Consider the following 24,383-nt stretch of genomic DNA (forward strand, 5'->3'; position numbering starts at 1 on the left):
ATTCATGAAAACCAGAGGAGAAAATTCAGCAATGCCAAAGAGCTCAGATAAAGAAAAATGGAAGAGTTATGTGAAACAATGAGTAAAGAAGGTACAATTACCTCATTTTACTTGATCCTGGTCAAAAGGCATTGTTTATCTTAAGTATTGTAAAAAGGAGCTGTCTGGAGCACTCTGGTTATAACATTTGGAAGATACAATGACATAAACCTTTTATTACTTTTAATTGAGGTTTTGCCTGAAGCATCTCTCAACTGAACCTTAGGGTTATTTCCACTTACAAAAACCAAAAAGAAAGAGATAGACATTCTAAATATTACACAATTTCAAATTCAAAGTAAGACACACAATTGTTACATTTAATGTTAAAGGGTATATTTTTAGCATAATACTTAAAAAATGCAAAGGGGATGAAAAATGGCCACTGACACTTTGTTGGAGAGAAACAGGATGCCGTGGGCACAGAAGCAACCTGGAAAGCGCGAGCCAACGCTGGGGGCAGCTGCTGCTCATCAACCCACTCATTGGTTGCTGCATGTGGGGATAAAGGGCCAGTACTGCCATATTTTACGCTCTGCTCCAAGAAAAGTGAGATTTCTCATGTTTTAAAATGTAAAAGCATCTTCATTTTTAAATGGTGGCAACAGATTGAAAACATGTAAAAATTGGATGTGGATAAATACCAGTGATATCCTCTAGGCTACTGTATATTCTATACATGGAGAGGAAGATAAGCAGACCAGTCTACATTAGGGGTGTGCAATCTTTTGGCTTCCTTGGGCCACAGTGGAAGAAGAATTGTCTCGGGCCACACATAAAATACGCCAACCCTAATGATAGCTGATGAGCTAAAGAAAAAATAATTGCAAAAAAAAATCTCATAATGTTTTAAGAAACTATGAATTTGTGTTAGGCTGCGTTCAAAGCTGTCCTGAGCCGCAGGTTGGACAAGCTTGGTCTATATCCTCTCAGTCTTCACTCCCTTCACTTTCCCATAAATTGAAAAGTGAAGGGAAACAAGAAAGGATCTCGAGATATGAGAAGTATTGTATTCAGAAATGCAGAGCAATTTTCTTGCTTTTAATACACAATAAACCACTTAAAATTATGCAGGGGATGAAGCTGACCAGGAGGAGAGATGGGGGAAAGTGACGCAGGTAAGTAAAACATGATGGCAATCTTGACTCTGCAGACCTAGCCTTCCATCACTACTGGTATTACTATTACTGGGACCTGATTCACTAAGAGCAAAGAAATGTATTTATCTTATGTGATAAATTCAGTTTAACAAGAAAAAGCAAATATAAACTGAATATGCTAATTGTCAATACAATCATATTCTACTTTACTATTTTACTAAAAAGTATTCTACTTTACTTTTAAAATGAACATACTTAGTGATCAAATATAGTTAAGGTTTTAAATGAGAATTAATATTTACCTATTGGATTAAAAACATGCATTTTCATGCCTATAGGAAGTTTTTTTTCCCCTATGTGAATATTTTCTATCTTTCGATCAGTAGTGTTATTCAGTGTTATTTGTATAGAGACCATCTTATCACCAAAAATGCAAGGCTGTCTTGGAAAGAAATAATGGGCAGCTAGTCCTTTTCCACTCATTCGATGAAGCAGCACGTGAGTTTTCGTTGGTACAAATGCAGGAGTACTGACCTATTACACATGGCAAAAAGAAAAAAAGATGAGTTAGTGAATATAGTTATTCTTTTAGAAAATATGCAAACATTTATGACATTTAATTCTTGGTTCCCCTACAGTATTATATGAACTACAACAACAAACATTAGTAGGATATCACACACATAGATATTAGTCAGATATGATACAAAGAAGTAAATGCCCTCAAAACTGTACGAAAATTTTTCTGTAAGCAGCTGGGCGCGGCGGCTCACGCCTGTAATCCCAGCACTTTGGGAGGCCGAGACGGGCGGATCACGAGGTCAGGAGATCCAGACCATCCTCGCTAACACGGTGAAACCCCATCTCTACTAAACAAAATACAAAAAATTAGCCGGGTGTGGTGGTGGGCGCCTGTAGTCCCAGCTACTCAGGAGGCTGAGGCAGGAGAATGGCGTGAACCCAGAAGGCGGAACTTGCAGTGAGCCGAGATCGTGCCACTGCACTCCAGCCTGGGTGAAAGGGCGAGACTCCGTCTCAAAAAAAAAAAAAAAAAAAGAAAATTTTTCTGTAACCTTCAAGCATATATTAATATTACAAACATATTCTTTTTTTTTTTTTTTGCTGGGGGGGGCAGGGATTTACAAACTTTTTTGTTAGTTTTTTTCCCTAGATCCTCTATATTTGGCCATCTTGCTAACTTTCTTATTGGTTTTAACAGCTTGTCAATTGATTTTCTTGGGTGTTTTAGCCAACTACCAAAATGAACATCTGGACCTTCATTTCCAATTCTGACGCTTTGAACTGTTTTTTTGTTTTTATTTTCTTTTGCTGTAAACTGAAGACCATGGCCCCCAGGATAAGGTGGCTTCTTCCTTTGCCTTAATGATTGAAAAGATCTCTACTTTGAGATCAAGTTAACTATTCACTTATATTTTCTTCCAGACCTTTGATGGTTTCAAATTTTAATTCATATGGAATTGATTTTGATATATTGACTCCATATTTAATTTTCTCCAGATACTGAACTAATTGTCCCTACATGAGCTAATGAATAGTCTTTTCTCAATGATTATAAATGCAAAAATTCTAATTATTTATGTACTAGGGGATATTTCTGGGCCTTGATTGTCCTGTTAAACCAGTACCATATTGTTTTATTTTTTATAGACCTAAAATATAATTCAATTATTTGGTAAAACAAATGTTTCCTTGTTTCCCCCTCCCAATATTTTCTTGGTAAATCATCTTTCACCCTTTTATTGAACATTAGACTCTTAATTAAATTCTTCCCTCAATCTCATTTTGATTGAAATCATAGGCAGCATATTAAATAATGAAACACTGTCCATTCTAAAACCATGTGATAGCTTTCTTTCCTTTCAAAATATCAGTATTGCATACTAGGCTTGACCTGACATGGGCAAGCATTAAAAAAAAAAATCAATTTGTAATTAAACAGGCTTGATTAAGATTTTTTCCTGACAAGTGTGGTCTCCCAACTAGATTATCTATTACAGTTCTAAGAGTATATATCAACCTCTTAAACATTTTCACTATGCCATGTTCACCTGATGACATTATAAACTTAGCAATTATAGTAATGATTTAAAGTTCCACAAAAATCCAAGAGTTAAATATCATATATACAAAATGATACATCATGCCTTCTAAGCATCATCAAAACATAGTATTCTTTCTCTAAAAGCGCAACAAAAAATGTGGGCAATTTAAAATAATCATCACCTTTGGCCAGGCGCGGTGGCTCATGCCTGTAATTCTAGCACTTTGGGAGGCTGAAGTGGGTGGATCACCTGAGGTCCGGAGTTTGAGACCAGCCTGACCAACATGGAGAAACCCCGTCTCTACTAAAAATACAAAATTAGCCGGGCGTGGTGGCACATGCCTGTAATACCAGCTACTCCGGAGGCTGAGGCAGGAGAATGGCTTGAACCCGGGAGGCGGAGGTTGCTGTGGGCCGAGATCACGCCATTGCACTCCAGCCTGGGCAACAAGAGTGAAACTCCGTCTCAAAAAAAAAAAAAAAAAAAAAAATCATCACCTCTAATCCCAGCACTTCGAGAGGCCAAGGTAGGAGGATCGCTTGAGCCCAGGAGTTTGAGAACCAGCCTGGGCAACATGGCGAGTTCCTGTCTCTACAAAAACTGTAAAAAATCAGCTGGGTATGGTGGCATGCGCCTGTAGTCCCAGCTACTCAGGAGGCTGAGGTGGGAGGATTGCCTGAGCTCAGGATGTTGAGCCATGATTAGGTCACTGCACTCCCACCTGGGTGACAGAGCAAGACCCTGTCTCAAAAAAAAAAAATTTAAAAAATAATAAAATAATAATCATAAAAATTTATGGTAGAGTTTATTTGTAAAACATAATAAACAATTAGCTAAATTTAAAATTTTGGTTATATAAAATAATAGGGCCACTGGCCTATTCATTGTACTTAAGCCTTCTGATGATGATAACAATCTAGTATTTTAAGTTTTCAAAGCACTTTCACTTCTAAGGTTAGGTTATTTTCCTTGAATAAAAACTATTTTCAAAACTCTTCTGTTTCTTTTCTTTCGTTTCTTTTTTTTTTTCTGAGACAGAGTCTCGCTCTGTCGCCAGGCTGGAGTGCAGTGGCGCGATCTCAGCTCACCCAGGCAGCTGCAGACTCTCCTTGGTAACTGAGACCAGGCTTTTCCCATCAAACTCCTTGAGCTGCTGCACGCAGTACTCATCAGTGGGCTTGGCTGTATATACTAATTCAAAGCCCCACTTCTGCCCTTGCTCCACAAACACAGAGCCGGCCACCTGCTCTTTGCTCTCACCAGTGATGCTATAGATGGATTTCTGTGTCTCATGCAGGAGACATATTTTGACACAGATGTCATCTCATCTCCAGACTGGGAAGTGTGATACTGCAGCAGCTAGGACATGCGTCGCTGGCTAGTGGAGTCTTTGTGGATTCCAAGCTTTAGATTTTTAGATTTTAATTTTTGAAATTCTAAAATTTTATTTATTTTTTATAGATACGGGTTTCACTCTGTCATCCAGGCTGGAATGCAGTGGTGCAATCATAGCTCACTGCAGCCTGGAACTCGTGGGCTCAAGTGATCCTCTTGCCTCAGGTAGCTTGGACTACAGGTGTGTACCACCATGCTGGGTTAATTTTTTTTATTTTTTGTTGTGATGGTGTCTTGCTTTGCAGCACAGGCTGGTATCAAACTGCTGGCTTCCAGCAATCCTCCTGCCTTGGCCTCCCAAAGTGCTGAGATTACAGGAGTGAGACGCCACAACTGGCCCAAGCTTTAGATTTTTAGATAAGGCCTCATTGAATTTCTTGCAATTCTCCTTGTCTTCTGACAGCTCAGAGAACAGCTCAAGGCACTTCTTAAAAATGTTTCTGTGAATGACTGTTAAGATTCTGCTCTGCTGGAGCATTTCTCGAGAGATGTTCAGGAGCAGATCCCAAGTCAACCACACCAGGGATTAAAGTTGAGATACTCTGATATCATCACGGCTGTCCATGATGAACACATGATGGACACAGAGTTTGTTGTTCTTTTTTCTTCTCATTCTCAAAGAAGTCAAAGGGAGCCAAACAAGGGATGAATAGCAGTGCTCTGAATTCCAACCAACCTTCTACAGAGAAGTGCTTGACTACCAAATGGTCTTCCTAGTCACTGGTGAAGCTCTTGTAGAATTCTTTATACTCCTTCTGGGTGAATGTCGTCAGAGTTTCTGATCCAAGTGTTCTTGATCTTCTTTAGTTCTTCCCAATCAATGATTTCTCCTTGATCTTGTTGGTTTTCTTTTTCTTATCCTTACCATTGTCATCCTCTTCATCTGAACTCACATCTTCTTCAATCTTGGACTTTTTCTCATCATCTCTATCTTCCTTTTTTTGTTTGTTTTGAGATGGTGTAACACTCTGTCGCCCAGGCTGGAGTGCAGTGGTGTGATATGAGCTCACTGCAACCTCCACCTCCTGGTGGATCCTCCCACTTCAGCCCCACAAGTAGCTGGGACCTAAAGTGCGCACCACCATGCCCGCCTAATTTTTTGTATTTTTTAAAGAGTTGGGGTTTCACCATGTTGGCTAGGCTGGTCTCAAACTCCTGAGTTCAAGCGATCTGCCACCTCAGCCTCCCAAAGTCCTGGGATTACAGGTATGATCCATTGTGCCTGGCCTATCTTCCTCTTCTTTCTCACCTTTCTCTTCCTCTGCCTATCATCACTGATTTTCTTCTCTCTTTCCTTCTCCAAAGAAAGGGTAATGGGATAGCCTATGAACTGTAAGTGCTCTTCACTAATTCTTTGACCTTCCTCTCTTCAAATTACTCTGTCTGGTCTTCTTTAAGGTGGAGGGTCACTTTGGTACCCCTGCCAATGGGCTCTCCATAGTCAGCACATACAGTGAAGGAACCCCCACCAGAGACTCCCAGGCATACTCTTCATCATTGCTGTGCTTTGTGATCACAACTACTTTCTCTGCCACAAGGTAGGCAGAAAAAAGGCAGCACCAAATTGCCCAATCATGGAGATATCTACACCAGCCTGAAGAGCCCCCATAAATCCTTTAGTACCAGGGAATACACCCTGACTTTGGTAGACACAGGCATTGACATGACCAAGGCTGATCTCCTAATTTGGGAACCATTACCATGGGTTGGGGATGATGTCAATTTCCAGCTCTTTACCATTGTCCAACTTGGAAGGGTTTGTCAGGCTCTTACAGCAAATCTTGTCCAATGCATCAGAAACATTAGATCAACTCCTGAAGGAAAATCTCCTTGTTAGAATAGAAGGTATTGATGACGAGACATGAGTTGGGCAATATCTGCCTGAAAGGCAAGTTTCCACCTCCTCCTCTCCACGTGCACTTTCTCAGGCATCTTGAAAGAAAAAGGCTACAAGTACTAGAGAGCAAGGTGGGCTGGGACTGTCCGATATGCACATGGCACCAAGGCTGTACTGGGATGACTCCAGAGCTATATATTTTATATTTATAGATTTATACTCAGCAAAAATCTTCTTTTTCGCCACAAATTCCCATGCTACTGAAGCTATGATAATCAACCTTAAATATAAGCTCTTATCTGGCTAATTATATTTTTCAGTGTTACATGTTTATTTCCTTAATGATAAGCATATTAGAGACAGTGACCAGGTCTTACTTTTATTCTACATTGTTCTACAAACATATTTGTTATCAAATCATTAAATAAATGTTGATGTAGCCAGCTTTATTTCTGTGGAAATTCATAAAAAGTTGGCCTACATATAATATCGTGGAAAGAAAGCTGAAACTGTAATGTAAAAGGGAAGACTATTTGAAAGTTGGAGAAAGGTAAGGGTAGAGGAGTGGGACTAGAGCAGAACAGAACAAAGGTCTGGTTCACAGCGGCCAGGAATCAGTACTATAGATATCATACAAGGTGGTTAGAAGTATGCCTTTAGTCATTTAAGAGCCATCAAGCCTTGGCAGACTCACTGATTCTTTCTCTCAGTCTAATCCTAGGATGCATGGTCCAAACATTTATTTTGTGTTTTCAACTTTGTCTGAAAATTCTACAGCTTTATTATAATTGTCAAAAAATATGTTAAGGGATGAATAAAGAAAGAAAAACAGCATAATTCTCTCCACTTCTTTCCACATTCAACCAAGTTCAAGGTAAAAAGCATTCTCTAATGAATTCACCATCTAAAAAGGCCCTCCCTTACAACCTCCAAAGGTTATCTGTGATAATTCCCAGAGGTCTATGCACTCTGTCACAATAAACAGGATCATAAATTACACTTCATGGTAATAATATATACTTGACTACAGAAAAGTACTAAATGAAAACATAGCCAGGTGTGGTGGCTCATGTCTGTAATCCCAGCACTTTGGGAGGCCAAGACGGGTGGATCACTTGAGGTCAGGAGTCTGAGGCCAGCCTGGCCATCATGGTGAAACCCCATCTCTACTAAAAATGGAAAAATTAGCTGGGTGTGGTGGCATGCACCTGTAATTCCAGATACTTGGGAGGCTGAGGTGGGAGGACTACTTGAACCCAGGAAGTGGAGGCTGCAGTGAGCTGAGATAGTGCCACTGTCCTCAAGTCTGGGTGATGAAGCAAGGCTCTGTCTCAAAAAAAAAAAAAAAAAAAGAAAGAAAAAGAAAATGTTTGATTACTTTTTTACCCTCGTTTCCTAAGTTTATACAAGTCATATTAAGCCAACCTTCTCCAGCATCTAGATAAAATACATAGGTGATATTTTGTTCAATAAACCCAGTGGGTTCCATAAATCCTTTGACTACTTCCATATATAATACATTTAATCTAGTATTATATTAATATTAATATATATTAAGACTTTTGTTCAATATTTTGTACATCAGACCAGATACCTATATTCCAGAAATATATATGAGATCTGTGGCTGCTTATATTCTAAGATGCTCAACATTGCAAATGGCGTTCTTGACTTCATATTTTAAGACACTAATTTTATTAGATGCAAAAAAAGATAAAATATAAATTAATTGTAAAGTGATCTAGATGTGGGCTGTGAAAATGAGGGTTTAAAAAAAAGGGAAGATTTTTTTTTGTTTTGTTTTGTTTTTTTGTTTTTTTTTTTTTTTGAGACGGAGTCTCGCTCTTTCACCCAGGCTGGAGTGCAGTGGCGCGATCTCGGCTCACTGCAGGCTCCGCCCCCCGGGGTTCACGCCATTCTCCTGCCTCAGCCTCCCGCGTAGCTGGGACTACAGGCGCCTGCCACCTCGCCCGGCTAATTTTTTGTATTTTTAGTAGAGACGGGGTTTCACCGTGTTAGCCAGGATGGTCTCGATCTCCTGACCTCGTGATCCGCCCGCCTCGGCCTCCCAAAGTGCTGGGATTACAGGCGTGAGCCACCGCGCCCGGCGGGAAGATTTAATAAGTCTAAACACAATACATGTAGGACAGAGGTTGTAAACCATAACCCACAAGCCAAATATGGCCTGTTGCCTATTTTTAAAAAGTGTCACTGGAACACAACCATATTCATTCATTTACATACTGTCCTTGACTGCTTTTTTACTCTACAATGGCAGAGGTGAGTAGTTGTAATACCTAAAACATTTAGTATCTGGTACCTTTACAAAAAAAGTTTGCTGACCCCTGATCTAAGGGCACAAATGTTAGATCCTTGCCATTCCACTTCCCTTCCCTTGTTGTTGGAAACAATTCTCTACAGCAGAGGGTCCCCAGTCCCTGGGCCATGGACCTGTACCAGGCCATGGGCTGTCAGAAATCCGGCCGCACAGCAGGAGTGAGTGGCTGATGAGAGCAAGCATTATCGCCTGAGCTCTGCCTCCCGTCAGATCAGTGGTGGCATTAGATCCTCATAGGAGTGCAAACCCTATTGTGAACTGCGCATGCAAGGGATCTAGGCAGCACGCCCCTTATGAGCATCTAACGCCTGCCTGATAATCTGAGGTGGAACAGTTTCATCCCAGAACTATCCCCCTATTCCCAACAGTCCATGGAAAAACTGTCTTCCACAAAACGGGTCCTTCGTGCCAAAAAGGGCTCTACAGGTCTCACGTCTTCTGGGCAGAAACATTAGCGACTTTGCTTCTGAAGCTCTTTTCAAAGATGTTTCTACAGCAAACAGCCTTTGGAAGACAGAGGTAATGCCTCCCTCTGGGGCAGGTGATAGATTTGTTTGTTCATTGTCCAGGATTAGAAAGATAAAATCTCCCTCTGGGGCAAAGGCTGAATAGATTTGCTAACAGTCCCCTTATAAAAGCCTAGAATCTTTTTTTTTTTTTTTTAAATACTTCAAGTTCTGGGATACATGTGCAGAATGTGCAGGGCTGTTACATAGGTATACACGTGCCAAGGTGGTTTTGCTACACCCATCACCCTGTCATCTATATTAGGTATTTCTCCTAATGCTAGCCTTCCTCTACTCCCCCAACCCCCGACAGGCCCTGGTGTGTGATGTTCCCCTCCCTGTGTCCATGTGTTCTCATTCTTCAAGTCCCATTTATGAGTGAGAACATGTGGTATTTGGTTTTCTATTCCTGTGTTAGTTTACTGAGAATGATGGTTTCCAGCTTCATCCATGTCCATGCAAAGTACATGAACTCATCCTTTTTTATGGGTGCATAGTATTCCATGGTGTATATGTGCCACATTTTCTTTATCCAGTCTATCACTGATGGACATTTGGGTTACTTCCAAGCCTTTGTTATTGTAAATAGTGCTGCAATAAACATATGTGTGCATATGTCTTTATAGCAGAATGATTTATAATCCTTTGGGTATATACCCAGTAATGGGATTGCTGGGTCAAATGGTATTTTTGGTTCTAGATCCTTGAGGAATTGTCGCACTGTCTTCCACAATGGTTCAACTAATTTACACTCTCACCAACAGTGTAAAAGCATTCCTATTTCTTCACATCCTCTCCAGCATCTGTTGTTTCCTGACTTTTTAATGATCCCCATTCTAACTGGTGTGAGATGGTATCTCATTGTGGTTTTGATTTGCATTTCTCTAATGACTAGTGATGATGAGCTTTTTTTCATATGTTTGTTGGCCACATAAATGTCTTCTTTTGAGAAGTGTCTGTTCATATCCTTTGCCCACTTTTTGATGGGGTTGTTTGATTTTTTTCTTGTAAATTTCCTTAAGTTCCTTGTAGATTCTGGATATTAGACCTTTGTCAGATCGATAGATTGCAAAAATTTTCTCTCATTCTGTAGGTTGTCCGTTTACTCTGATCAGGTTCCTCTCCTGTAAAGCAACACACTGCATGTGCAGGCTTCACCTAGCCTTCAGCATGTGGGGCTCAGAGAAGTGATGCAAATGATGCTACTCTGGCTACTGCTATTGCTTTAACAAACTGTTCTTTGTCTCTGACCAGGAGTCTTGTGTCTTCTACCAGCATTCATGAAATTGTTGCAAATTAACTAGTTAGCTTGTAAGTAGGGTAACATCTCAGACTCTTCACAGTTCTTGATGCTTGATTAAAAAAAAATAATTTAACAATTCCCAGAGCCGCTTATTTCAAACAGCTAACACTTAGACCACCATATACATCTGTGCAGTGACAACTGACTGAAAGGGTGGGTAAGAGCTAAAATCCAGCTTACAATCAAGGGAAACTTTTTGGAATCTGTGCAATGGTGCCATACAGGCTAGAGGCTTTACTAATCAGAATATAACTTTACATAGTAGAGGTTACTTTTTTCTTTTGGCTTTCCTTTATGAAAATCCATGTTATTACTTTAATTATTCCTGTGGGTTTCTGAAGTATCAGAAATGTTCTGATAGCCGACAACAAAGTGTTGAGTAAGTCCAATGACAATGCAGAATAAGAATTCATTGTTTCAGAAATTGCTTTTATTTGGTTCAAGACTAAGTGCTGGCCTTTTGAGGAAGCTTTGCCCCCAACGCTTCTTTACCCTATAGTGGCTATGTATGAGACTGTCAGCCCAACACGCCCTACTATTTTCTACTATTTTTAACACTTCTTGACACATTCAGCACATGATGGAGCTGGCAAGTTCTTACGCCTCCTCATGACTGGCTGCCGGTAACTGGTTCAGGGATGGACATTTGGCCCAAGGAGTTCCTTTCCTAGGATTTTTGGATTTGGTACCTAGTACTTTGAGCCAGACTCTCTCAAGCAGTCAAAATTCTCAGATTTAAAACTCTAATTTTGTCTGTGGCCACATTTCCTGCCACATTGTTCAGTGAGAAAAAAAATAATAGAGCAAATTTCAAAGAAAAGCATAGACGAGAGACAGAAAAACTAGCTGGTAACTTTGATCTGGATGGTTCTTGATGCCCAGACACATTACTGTCCTTGCTGAAGTTGTTTTCTCTGAACTCTAGCTGTAATTTCCTATTTATTTATTTACTACTTAACCTAGTTCAAACTGGGATTCTATCATCTATCTCTCCCACTCTACTACTGGTTGGGATTAGTTAGATTTCAGGACACTAATTGGAAGGGGAAGCTTGTAACGGGAGAATGCTCCCTTGCCCCCCCTTTCTCTAAAGTGCTGGTAGATAAGGAACCAGGAGATCAGAGACTCAGGTAAGGCTTTTGATTAGACTGAACCATATGTATCTGCCATATCTGTAGGTAAAAAACAGTCAAATTATGAATTTCATGTGATTCAACTAATAATTTGTTTTGGATCAAGGCTACTTAATTCTACCTTTAATAGAAAAGAACTTTGAGTCCTTGATGTGGGCCAACCTAACTCACTGGAGTTCTGTATTGTGGTTAGAGAGCAAGGCCCACACTAATAACAAAGTACAACTTTGCCTTTCTTTGTCCTCTGACCCTATGTCTCCCTTGGGCATCTTGGGGAGAAAGGAGGTAACGTGCAAGAATTAGGTATTTCACAGCTCTGTGTCCAATAAGAACACCGTTATTTCAAACACAAAGTAACTACAAATCATTAATCATTACTCACCATTAATTTATTAATTCATTCTTTCATGTAAATAACATTTATTCAATGAGTTGTACCAGCCCTGTGCTAAGGAGTATGATACAGAGACAAAGCCAAAGTATACTAGTCCTCAAGAAGTTTATTGTTTGGCCTGGGAAAACAAAGTAAATCAACTAGTGTGATAAATGTCATGACAGAAGCAGGCTCAGTAGGCTAGAAGAACTCAAAAGTCATAGCTGACACCTGAGGGAGTCATCATGGATGAAAACCCAGTTATTTTAATGAATTAATCTGGCTACTTCTCACTACTGCCACTGTTACCAGCCCGGTCTGAGCCACCACCACCTATCATCCAGATTATTCCAACAGCCTCCTAATTGGTTTCCTTGTTCCTACCCCTGCATCCTATTGAACATAGACTGAATTGCTATGTTAGTCTATCCTGAACACAGTAGATAGAATATACCAGTTAAAGTTACATCATGCACTGGGGTGATGAAATAATTTGTACACCAAACTCCGTGACATGAGTTTACCTGTATAACAAACCTGCACATGTACCCCTGAACCTAAAATAGAAGTTAAAAGAAAAAAAAAGTTATATCATGTTATCCCTCTGCTCAAAACCTGCCAATGGCCAGGATCCTTGTTCCATTTCCTTGATCTTGTTTCCTATTACTCTTGAACTCGTTGTTTACTCTACTCATCGCCCTGACTTCCTTGCTATTCCTTTTGCATATTAGTAACAGTTCCACTACAGTTGATTCCCTCGTACCCTCTACTTGGAAGGCACTTTCTCCAGAGACCCACATGGCTCAGCTCTAGTATGTCTGCTCAAATATTACCTTCTTAGTGAGGCTTAACCCACTGGCATCCCTCCCTTCTGATTTCCTTTTTCTTTTTTTATAGACACTTAATACGTTCTCTAACACAATATATAATTTACTTTTTTGTTATGTTTATTACCTGTCTTCCCAACTACTTCCCATTTTTATGCTCAATGTATAAAACCTAATTTTACCCTTTCTCAAAACTCAAAGCATAATTTTACTATTTTAAATGATTATGGAAATTTGCAAATAATATACCTCTAGTGTTGGTCATAACTATACGCTATTTAATGCTGAGTGCTCAATTATAACGGCATCCTTAAAAATACTGCAGCCTTATAGGAACACACTGTGGTGATGTGTGGAGATCTTCTATATTAATATTTGTTGGTTTTAGGATATAACTTGAATTTTCTATTACATAAAATTGTGAACAAATAAAAATTACATTTCTTAAATGCACAAAGAACAGCTTATTGAGGGACTTCTACAATACAAAGACTAATTCTTGAAATGTCTACTTTTAAGTGTATTATTTTATTAAAACTTGGACAAACAAGATAGTATGAAAGATAATGTTTGAAAACATTAGTTTTGATTTAATTGTTTAATGACTAATGTTCAAAGAATTAAAAACTTAGCTGCATTATAAGCAAATGATATGGGTCATCTTCACTATGGCTCGTGAGGAAGTAATTAGTTCAGTAACTGCAGTAACTGTAAAATAACAAGCCTCCCCCAAGAGTTAACAGAACAAAAAGCACCCAGTAACAATGAGATAATCTTCTACAAATCTTTACCCAGCATATGTTTAAATAATAAGTCGTTTGTGTACCTTTAGATGGTTTATGAAAATAAGCAATCAATTCTGCAGACACAACATTATTTCTAAAGGAAATCTATGTGACTCATGATGCCTGTAAATACACAGAGACAAACCACACATATTTTATCAGTTTATTACAGTAAGCAAATAAGCGTGGAATGAGAGTGCACATAACTGTCTACTTAGCGCTTACTGAAACATTTATAAGAGCTGTTATCTCCCTAATAACAGACAGACAGCGTGCAATTTTAGAGAGGAGAAAAGCTTCATATTTTTTAACACTTCACTAAAAAGTAACTGAAGAGTGTAAAATGAAAAATACTCTGTGCAGTTAGCTGGTAATGGACCATATTATCAACTCAAGTTAGATTTATAGGATACAAACTAGTCACTAATAGTTATTTTATGACATAGCATGTCTGCTTTTTTTTGAGATTATTAAGATTAAAGTTGTAAAACCTCTTTTGAACATAGCTGTTCAAAATGATTGAATTATAAAATTTAAAATGAGATTTGAAAAATAAAACATGGAATAGAAAAATAAGTGCCTTAGAATAAACCTTGTTCAGCATCCACATTACTATTTCAAAGATGACATTTCCACGTAAAGCTTTATGAAAACAATATTTTCCAGCCTTTTATGCTTTAATCCACATTTAGTTACTCAGTCATTAAGTATTATCAATCCATTCTGTTTTTGAATTTCAAAGATATGAAAATCTGCAGTATATAAAATACTCTTTGTATCTAGTTTTGTTTGGCTTACTTTACATCAGTATCTATTTAGATATATAATTTATAAAAATGACGAGGTAAGAAAATAGCTATAAACAGAGGAACAGCTTCACCTTTAAAATTAGTACTTTTAAAACCAATGTATGTATCAATTGTTAAGATTTGTAATGCAGAAAGTCACAGTACTGTCTCATTTATCCTATAAACTGTAGAAAGTGGGTCTTGATTTTACCTTCAATCCATTTCATTGAGGCTAGCATTAACCTAGTATTGACCTAGAATAGGATTAAAAAAAGTAAAGGGCAAATTTGCATAACTCTTACATGTAAGCACAGACTCGAAGAAATATATTTGAATCTTCCAGCAAATATTACTTCAAATAAATGGTTTTTAATGCTAAAGATAACTTCTTCCTTATATATATAAATTTTGATATAGAAATTTATGATAATTTCTCATAATTATTTTAGTAATCAGTATACATTATAAAACACACACAAGACTTTCTCACCTCTTATTTTGGTAATAATATATATTAAAAATATATTTGTGGAAATACTTGAACACATAATGAACAAATATTTCATGAGCATCTTAATTCATGCTCAGTATTAAGCAGGCACCGGCAAACCATGCTTGTAGGCCAAATCTGGTCCACTGCCTATTTTTGCAATGCCTGTTCACTAATAATGACTTTTATATTTCTAAATGGTTGAAAAATCATAAGTAATATGATTGTAACATTAAACTGATATGAAATTCATTTTAGTGTCTATAAATAAAGCTTTATTGAAACACAGACACACTCACTTATTTATGTATTATCTGTGGCTGCTGTTGCATTAAAATGGCAGGGTTGAGTGGTTGTGGCCTGCAAAGCTGAACATCTTTACTACCTGGCCCTTTACAAAAAATGTTTGCAAATCACTGGTATAGGATATATTCAATTTACAATGGTTTTGAGATAAGGAAATTAATATCCCATTCTTTCCCCTCCCCAAAGACAGATCAATAAACTTCACTATCAATACATTTACTGCTTTTTTATACATCTGAAAGCCAGAATGATGTCTATATTTTTTTATTTATCACGTACATGGTAAATAGCACCAGAACCATGAATACAGATATGTTATACTATTCATAGATATGTTCTCCTATTCTTTTTATATTTCTTTTCTGACTTTTGACTTAAGACTACTAATAAAAACAAACTGAATTTGATTTGTAAAGTGTTCAGCATGAAGTTCTCAGTAACTGGTTATAACAAATTTCATTAGAACCCACAGCATTTTACAGAAGCCCAAAACAATTATGCATTGTTAAGCTGTGATTTGAAGATGTGATAATTATGTGATCTTAGTAGTTCTACTGCTTTTTCATTCACAAGATCAAAAACATAATATAAAAAAGAAAATGCTAGTGTCTTCTCCCATTATAACCAAGCTCAGAACCTTGGCATTATCTTTGACATCCTCACATTAATTAGAAAACAAATTCACTGTCTCCTACATTCATTTCCTCTTTTCTGTCCCTCTGCCACCAGCTTAATTCAAGTCTTCATTAACACTGAAAATATTTTTAAATCTTTTTTTCAAATTACAAAAGTATTATATGTTTATTGAAAATAATTTAAATAGTATGAAAATATAAGAAAAGTAAAGTCCCAGCTGGGTGCAGCGGCTCATGCCTGTAATCCCAGCACTTTGGGAGACCGAGGCGGGTGGATCACGAGGTCAGGAGCTCGAGACCAGCCTGACCAATATGGTGAAACCCCATCTCTACTAAAATACAAAAATTAGCTGGTGGTGGCGCATGCCTGTAATCCCAGCTACTCAGGAGGCTGAGGCAAGAGAATCACTTGAACCCGGGAGGCGGAGGTTGCAGTGAGCCGAGATCGCACCATCGTACTCCAGCCTGATGACAGAGCAAGACTCCGTCTCAAAAAAAAAAAAAAAAGAAAGAGAAGAAAAGTCCCCCTCAGGTAACCATAACAATTTGGTGTCCCTTCCGATCTTTTGCTACCTTATGACATCGCTTGCTTATACTATACGAGGTCTCTCTAATTTGCCCCCGTCATTAGGTTCGTTATACACTGAGCTGTACCACAAGCTGCTATAAAGAATAATTCTCTTGGAGTTGTAACTCCTTCATATACTCAGCAGTGAGGTGTGGTGGGAAACACAGGGCTTTGAAACTAAACAGATTTGAGCTGAAATTGGTTTTATACATAGGGCATGTCTTACTAGCCCTATAACACCAGAAAAGTTACTTAAGTTGAAGGCATCTCAATTTTCAAGTCTGTGAAATGGGGACACTAGCACGTATCTTTCAGGGTTGTTTTAATCTAGGCTAAACATAAACAGCTGGAGGCATGAAGGGCCTGAGGGGCATGATAGGCACAACAAGTAAGGGAATGAGTTAAGATTTCAGAATTGAAAGGATGAGAAACTGAAGTTCAGTGCAGGTGAAGTTATTAGAATTGAACAGATCAAGAGACTGTGAGGTTACATGTTGCACAGGTTGTGAATATGAACACTGCAGTTCCCCAAGATGATGGTGGGCCAGAGAGATTATGTATGAAATACTAAGATCTTCACTGAATATGGATAAGTGATTAAGAGATCCAAAGATAAGAATGACAAGGAAGGGAAGAGGGAATAGGAAGATGGAATGGGCCCCATAAAAGGAAGGAAAATGAGGATGAAAACAGAATGGCCTAAAAGGAACAGTTGAGCTTCACACAATCTTGGTAGTAACAATGATTTCGTCAAAGACAGAATTATCAGCCATTATGAATGAGGCCATGCTGAGCAGATTTACAATAGGACTTCCAGATCCAAATGGAGATTCTCAGAGAAAAGCTAGGCCATGAACCTTACAAAAGTGTATGAGGGAAACCGTAAGCTGTTCTACATATTTCAGAGATGGAACTGTGGCCTTGTATTTAAATAAATTGTGACTTAGCGACATGGATCCCCCTTGATGAAGGATGTGGATGTCACCTAGAAGAGGTCCTGGAGATAAGGAAAGAAGTATGTCTTAGTAGATGTACAAATTGGAAAGGGAATTTTATTACGGGTATAATGATTTTAAACTACAGATGCTTTCTTTGAATCTGACAGAAGGGAAAAGGATCCTTATACATCCTAGATGCCAGTTCCAGGTACCACAAGTTGCTGAGAATTTCCTGATGCAGGGAAAGGATGGGGAAATGGGTCCCCTGACACCATGGGACAGACAGACAGACACACACACACACTTATATAAATATTATTCCCCTTGATCTGTGTGTAAATATTTTAAAACTTTGGAGGTGGGGATGGAGAGAACGTGATTTACTACATAAGGCCTGGTTTTCTTCATGGCAAAGGCACCTGGCTGCATGGCTCTTCCGGGTCAAGTCCTGGGATTGAGCCTCACTCTTGCACTGTGGCACTGGCCAGGTCTTCTCAGGCTATATGTATTTTTAACATATTAAGCATTTTTCTTCAGAAGTAAGAATGGTTAGTTTCCTTCTCGTTAGGCAGAATTACAGCTGGCAGTGGTACGAAGGAAAACACTGGATTTTAAGTTAGAAGACCTTCAAGCTATTTGATGACAAGAAAATCATTTAACTTCTCTGTGCTTGTATTTGTACCTAATTGATAGGATTCTTTTGAGGAGTCAGTGCGACATTGCATGTGACAGTGTGTTGCTGGTGAAAGTCTCCTTCTTTAATTATTATTAAAGACAATGTTTATTAGCATAAGAGAAAAAATAGTGGGAGAGCTAAGATTGAAATGTAATATTCTTCAGTGTCATTTCTGTCAAGCAATAAGCTATAATTCCTTTTTCAATAAACACAAAATGGTCCTTATGATAAAGGAAAGTAAAGGTCAGTCATGCAAGCTCATGGGGAGATTTTTTTTCCCTCCTTCAGGGAGAGAAATGGAAAGAACTAGCATTTATTATTTCTTTCCAAAGATAAATGACAGTTGAGGAAACTTTTTTGAATGTGATCTTAATTATAATCAGTATCCTTAACAAACAACTTTTAAAAACAAATCCATAAACTGAGATTAGAATTGTCTTTAAAATATCGGTTATTTAATAAACTGCATGTCTGAAAGTGGATTTCAAGTGATAATTTTATAAGCATACACCATAAGGCAAAGGAATCTCAGGGGAAGTCTGAATGCTACATCACAGGGGACAACCACACCTTGAGACAATATTTTACACTTCTTTACTTCCTCAGGATTATTTGTTAATAAAATTTCTACTAGATACCTATCTTCAGTACCAAAATGACAGAATCCCACTTTTATACTAATTGTAAGGAATTAACTCAGTATTTGGACATGTTGAAAAGACTAATGATGAATACCACTTTTTAACAAAAGCAATGAAGTTACCCCCAGAAAACTGCATGAGGTATAAGACCAGATGTCAAATGATCTGGGTTATAGTTCGAACTCAGCCACATATTAAATGGTGAGACCTTAGCTAAATCACAACCTCAGAGCTTCTGTTTTCCTCTTCTGTAAAATGGGGCTAATTATACATATCCTGTCTGTTTCACTGAGTTGTCTTGAGGATCAAATGAGACCCTACATGTGAAACTGATTTTTAAACTGCAGAAAGCTCAATAAAAGGCATTATTGGGATTATTAGTAAATTGAGTTTTCAGCCCACGTTAAAACACCAATCTGTCAGATACCGCAGAGTCATGAGGTTAAAAGTACCTATCAAAAAGCTGAATCACCATTGGAAAAAGGCTTTTATAACAATATTGCTGTATTTATTGATAGTACCATCCAAAGGCCTTTACAAAAGTAATCCCTTCCCCCACATCTGTTTTTCCCTCCTCTGTTAGTTATGGGTGAAGAGAACTGTTCTCTAAAAGGTTTCTAAATGATGTTGATGTTAAAAAATATAGTATCACCACTTAACAGCCTTTTAAAGAGCAGTCCCCAGTATGGTCTTTGTTAACAACTGAGGGAGGAAGGGACTATCTTTTCAAAGGCTTTTAGAGGATGTTGTTAAAAGAATATATAGTGACATCATTTAAAAGCCTTTTAAATAATAGTCCTCTTTCCCTCCCAATTGTAATGTCCTTGGCTTTCATTTATTTTGTACTACAAGCCGAAAATGGACAAGCCAACATATTATTGGCTATGGCAGCATTTGTTGGATGGAGAATGATGCATTGCTTTTAAAAAGGTCGGTGTCCAGAAATAAATCCAACTCTTCTAGAACATAGTTTCATTTCTATACAGGATATTGCCTACCCACCTTATCATCAACTTGTAGTACTTTTTGTTTGTTTTCCTTAAGAGTTTACTGAAAAAAGACACCATGCCAACAGGAAAGAAGTCACAGCTAAGTCATTCCGAGATTTCCCATGGCATGAATCTAGTTCCACAATCGACTGAGGTTTGCTTCAGTGAACTCTCCACCCAATTTATGGCAAATTCTAACTTTTAGCTCCTCTTCTGTGGTCCTTATTAATCTATTTCTTCCCACTGTTCCTCTCATTTTAGTTTAGTCCACTAGGAGACAGCAGTGGACACTTAGGGTTCCTTTCCATACTTAGCTCCCAGGGAGGGGAAAAATGAAGTCGCCCGTTTGGTTTAAGGCACAAAGTCTGATAGACAGTAATCTTAGAAAAAAAGAACTAGCCAGGGAAATAATCATATGATATGAAACAATTTTCTGTCTCTTCTTGTGTTGGGTCTTTTCAGAAAAGTGTCCCTTCATTTTAAGAACAGGATTTCATAGATCTATAACACTTTGATGAAAAAATAAGCCTTTAAAACATCAAAATGTACAGCCCTCTAAACACGCTGTATTTTAATCCTAAATTTTAGTGTTCCTCTTACTTTTTGGCAATCTTGCACACAGAACTCACTTGTTTATTCTATGATTTACTTAAATCACAGTAAATCATTATTTACTTGTGATCTACTATCATAAATCATATTTAGTTAAATATTAATTACTACCCACAATGCAATGCTCAGTTCAAGTCCCAATTTATCTATTCAACTCTTCCTGACCCTACTCCAGCCCATTATGATCTTAATCATATTCCATTTGACATGTTACAATTTAATTTTCACACTAACTTTAAGTATACTCTTGTATCCCATGTAACTAACAAAGTGCTAAGCCTAGACAAGAATAATTTCTTTATTACATAATAATTTCATACCAAACAAAAATTACCCAAGTAAATAATCACAGTATGCGAATCATGTTTTTGCATGATTTTTGAAAAATGTAAATAACTTTTTAATTCTCTACTACCTTAATAGCACCCGTTAGTTATCTGTGCCTATAATTATATTTGATGGTAAATAAATATTTTAAAATATTTTAAAACATCTGGATAAAAATTCATTTCATTTGAGATTTATATCTCCATTATCTTGAGATAAATGTTTCACTAAGAAGTGCTATTATAAGCCAGACGCAGTAGCTCACGCCTGTAGTCCCAGCACTTTGGGAGGCTGAGGCGGGCGGATCACGAGGTCAGCAGTTGGAGACCAGCCTGACCAACATGGTGAAACCGTGTCTCTACTAAAAATACAAAAATTAGCCAGCCATGGTGGCAGGCACCTGTAACCCCAGCTACTCCGGAGGCTGAGGCAGGAGAATCGCTTGAACCCAGGAGGCAGAGGTTGCAGTGAGCCGAGACCGCGCCATTGCACTCCAGCCTGGGTGACAGAGTGAGACTCTGTCTCAAAAAAAAAAAAAAAAAAAATGCTATTATAATTCTGATTCTAAAGTAAAGTAAGTAAAAATTTTGAAATATAAGTGTTAAATTTCCTGACTTGAAGCATCAAAGAGACAGTACTAGGAAGATATGAAACTTTATTTAATACGACTGATCTGAAAATTTCAAATTTCTCTTAATTTCCTGAACTGTAGTTAAGCAGAACTACCTCAAATATGAATTGCTTCATTAGGCAGATGGCCATAATCTCCACAGCAGGGCTGCATCTGAACTCTAAGACTAGTGAGTTATCCCCATGGTACAATCAACATCATAACCAGAGAATACAAGCCTGGGTGTGGTGCTGGGTTCTGCACTTCATGGAAATGGCCTCTATGAGTGCCATGGCCCTGCCCTCCTGTTCCTCTGCAATTTGATAGGGTTGGGGTGAGACATGAGTATCTGAGTCACCTCCCTCTTCCCACAGGTTCTGTAAGTGAGGTGATATACAGAAAAACAGCCCCTCCAAAGGTGTCTAGGTCCTAATCCACAGAACCAATGAATATGTAACATTATGTGGCAAAAGGGAATTAAGGTTGCCAATAAGTTGACTTTGAGATGGGAGGTCATTCTGGATTTTCTGGGAGGGCCCAATGTAGTCACACAGATCCTGTAAGTGAATGAGAGAGACAGGAGATTCAGTGTCAGAGTGACACAGTATGAAAACAACTCAATTGGCCATTGCTGGCTTTGAAGGTGGAAAAGAGCCATGAACCAAGGAATGTGGGCTGCCTTTACAAGCTGGAAAAGTCAAAAAAACAAAAACCAAATTGGATTTTCCTCTAGAGCTCCAGAAGGAACATGGTCATGCTGACGCCTTGAAAGATAATAATAAATTTGCACTGTTTTAAGCCACTAAGTTTGTGGTAATGTGTTATATCAGTGACTGGAAACTAATAAAGGTAACTGTGGTGCCTAGTTGAAAACCACTGTTCTGAATTCTTATGTTGTGAAACTTATCTTCAGAGTTTATAGTATAGTTTGTATGCATGCAGCTTTTTCAATGGCTGATCTGTGATCTGAGAAGCAACAAAACTCAGCTTTCTCCACAGTATTTTCTCACTGAACTTAAACTCCAACTATTATAGACACTAATAAATTTCAGTAGCTCTCAAATTGTCAGAATCATTTTAGACAGCTGGTTTAAAAAAACTCCCCTCCCCTAACACTCCTTCTATGCTTTCAATAAGCACCATGGGTTGATTTTGATCTATTTGTAGTTAACAGACAGGTGCTGGCAACAAATGAAAAAAGTAAAAATGAACTGCCATCTGAGGGCTTCAATTTAATGCACTGCTTATTTAGTATGAATCTTTCTGGTAAAATACACATAAAGAAGCATTTTGCATATAAGCAAAGGGGATTATTATTAGAAGTAGTAGTGATAGATATAGACATTTGGTTGAAGAAATACAGAACAGACATATTTCAATGGGGAAAAGGAAGGAAAACAAAAACATGAGAAGGTCTGGGTGGGCAGAACAAGTTCAGGATAATGAAATACCTAGGTTAGAGAAGTATCAATAGTAAGTAGGTATCAAAAAAGAATGGAAATCCTGAAAAACTCTAAAATGTGCCATTTTTGTCTAGAGTTACCTCTCTCTAAAACAAGCACAATACAAAAAGTCAAACGTTTAAAAAAGTTATACCCAGTCTCTGAATGAGGACTCTTAAGCATTCTGCAACCGATTGTGTCAAGTTAAGGTGTCTATAAACCATTATAACCACTGGAATAAATACAGGTGCACCAGTGAACGCTTATGCAATCAGGTCTATGTGAGAAAAGTGGAACCACAAAATATATAAGCAAATGCTGCTCAGAAAAAATTTAATTCAGTCTGTGTCAGTCTGATAGAGACACACACAGAGAAGGACAAAATGTTTCTTTGTGGATATTCCATATGGGTAAATCATATTATAGAAGGCATGCACATTATAATTCAAGAATATATTACAAATATAAAAGAATGTTTTCTCTGCGGATTTGGCAGCATTAGTGATTCCTTCTATCATGATCCCAAGACACCTTATGTAAAAGTCCACTGTAGCCCGACTCATACTCTACTGAACTCTTGTGTTTACATGATTTCTGTTTCCATAAGACTATAAGATAGGACTCAAAACTGACATCATGACTTATTTTTTTTAATCTACCCCAGCTCATACCAAAGATTAGAATGTAGTAGGCATTCCATCCATGCTTATTAACAGAAATATTCAGGTTTTTGAAAAAAAAAAAAAAGAAAAAAAAAAAACCTTTCATCACAAGTACCATAATCCCTAAAGTTTTACTAGAAAGCAAAAGAGAATTTGCTCTATCCATGGATAAAAGTCTGCAAAGAAAATAAAGGGCATTAACCTATATCCACGATTCTACCCAAATTATTCTTGGAGGACTAAGAAGAGAGAAATTTCAAACAACCATGTTATGTAATTTTTATGTTTAATCTGACACCTGCTCAGATCATCACACTACCTCTTGACATACAGTGGCACCCTTTGGTTGATACCTTTGAAAAAAGAAGTACTGAACCACATATCCATAAACATACTCCCAGAAGGCACACTGATGAGTCTCAGAATACAAATAATCTGGTCAAACATAGAAAAAAAAAAAAAAAACACTTCTCTTATGATTTCCCACATCCCTCATTGATTGAAAGACTGATGAATTGATAACCTTTTCTAGGTATGTATCGTTCTTTAAAAATCATTAAAAGGTATTGTTTTCTAAGAGAAAACCAGATTTAAAAAAAGACAGACATTAATTTCTGATAGTTTCCTTTCAACTGTTTTACCTATTCCCTGAGCATTTAAAACTAGCAAGGCATTCAAACTTGGTGAGTGGTATATCTACAGGTCCTAGTAAATAAAGCTATGTAAAAATTTCAAATTCTTATCAAGGAATTTGAGGAAATTCTGATGCACATTAAGTATGGTAGAAGGTATAAGACTAAGTTGTCAGTGGCTGACATGTTTTCACCATCTATATGATGCTGGTATGATCAAGCATTTGATGTAATGCCTAGAAGTAAAATGAACCTGTGAACATTTTCTGGTATAAAGTATGTCTCTGCCACAACACAATTTCTTAATTTCAACCTCATATTTAGGATCACTGCTTTCAGCAGCACTGTCAGCGCACAAGGCTGGCATG

At 37.8% G+C, this 24,383-nt stretch overlaps 1 protein-coding gene and 1 pseudogene across 3 annotated transcripts in view; both read right to left on the bottom strand.

The window, feature by feature from the left end:
- The window catches only part of AP3B1 (adaptor related protein complex 3 subunit beta 1), a 290,306-nt gene that overhangs the window by 35,251 nt on the left and 230,672 nt on the right, over nucleotides 1–24,383 (bottom strand). For all 3 annotated transcript variants that reach the window (XM_055299187.2, XM_063612139.1, XM_055299189.2), the window contains one exon: nucleotides 1,442–1,673. In XM_055299187.2, coding sequence (XP_055155162.1) covers nucleotides 1,442–1,673 — 232 coding nt within the window. The remainder of the gene's footprint in view (nucleotides 1–1,441; nucleotides 1,674–24,383) is intronic.
- LOC129457624 (heat shock protein HSP 90-beta-like) lies at nucleotides 4,275–7,790 on the bottom strand (annotated as a pseudogene).

This window comes from Symphalangus syndactylus, chromosome 11 (genome assembly GCF_028878055.3).
Source record: "Symphalangus syndactylus isolate Jambi chromosome 11, NHGRI_mSymSyn1-v2.1_pri, whole genome shotgun sequence".
In the NCBI taxonomy this organism is placed as follows: domain Eukaryota; kingdom Metazoa; phylum Chordata; class Mammalia; order Primates; family Hylobatidae; genus Symphalangus; species Symphalangus syndactylus.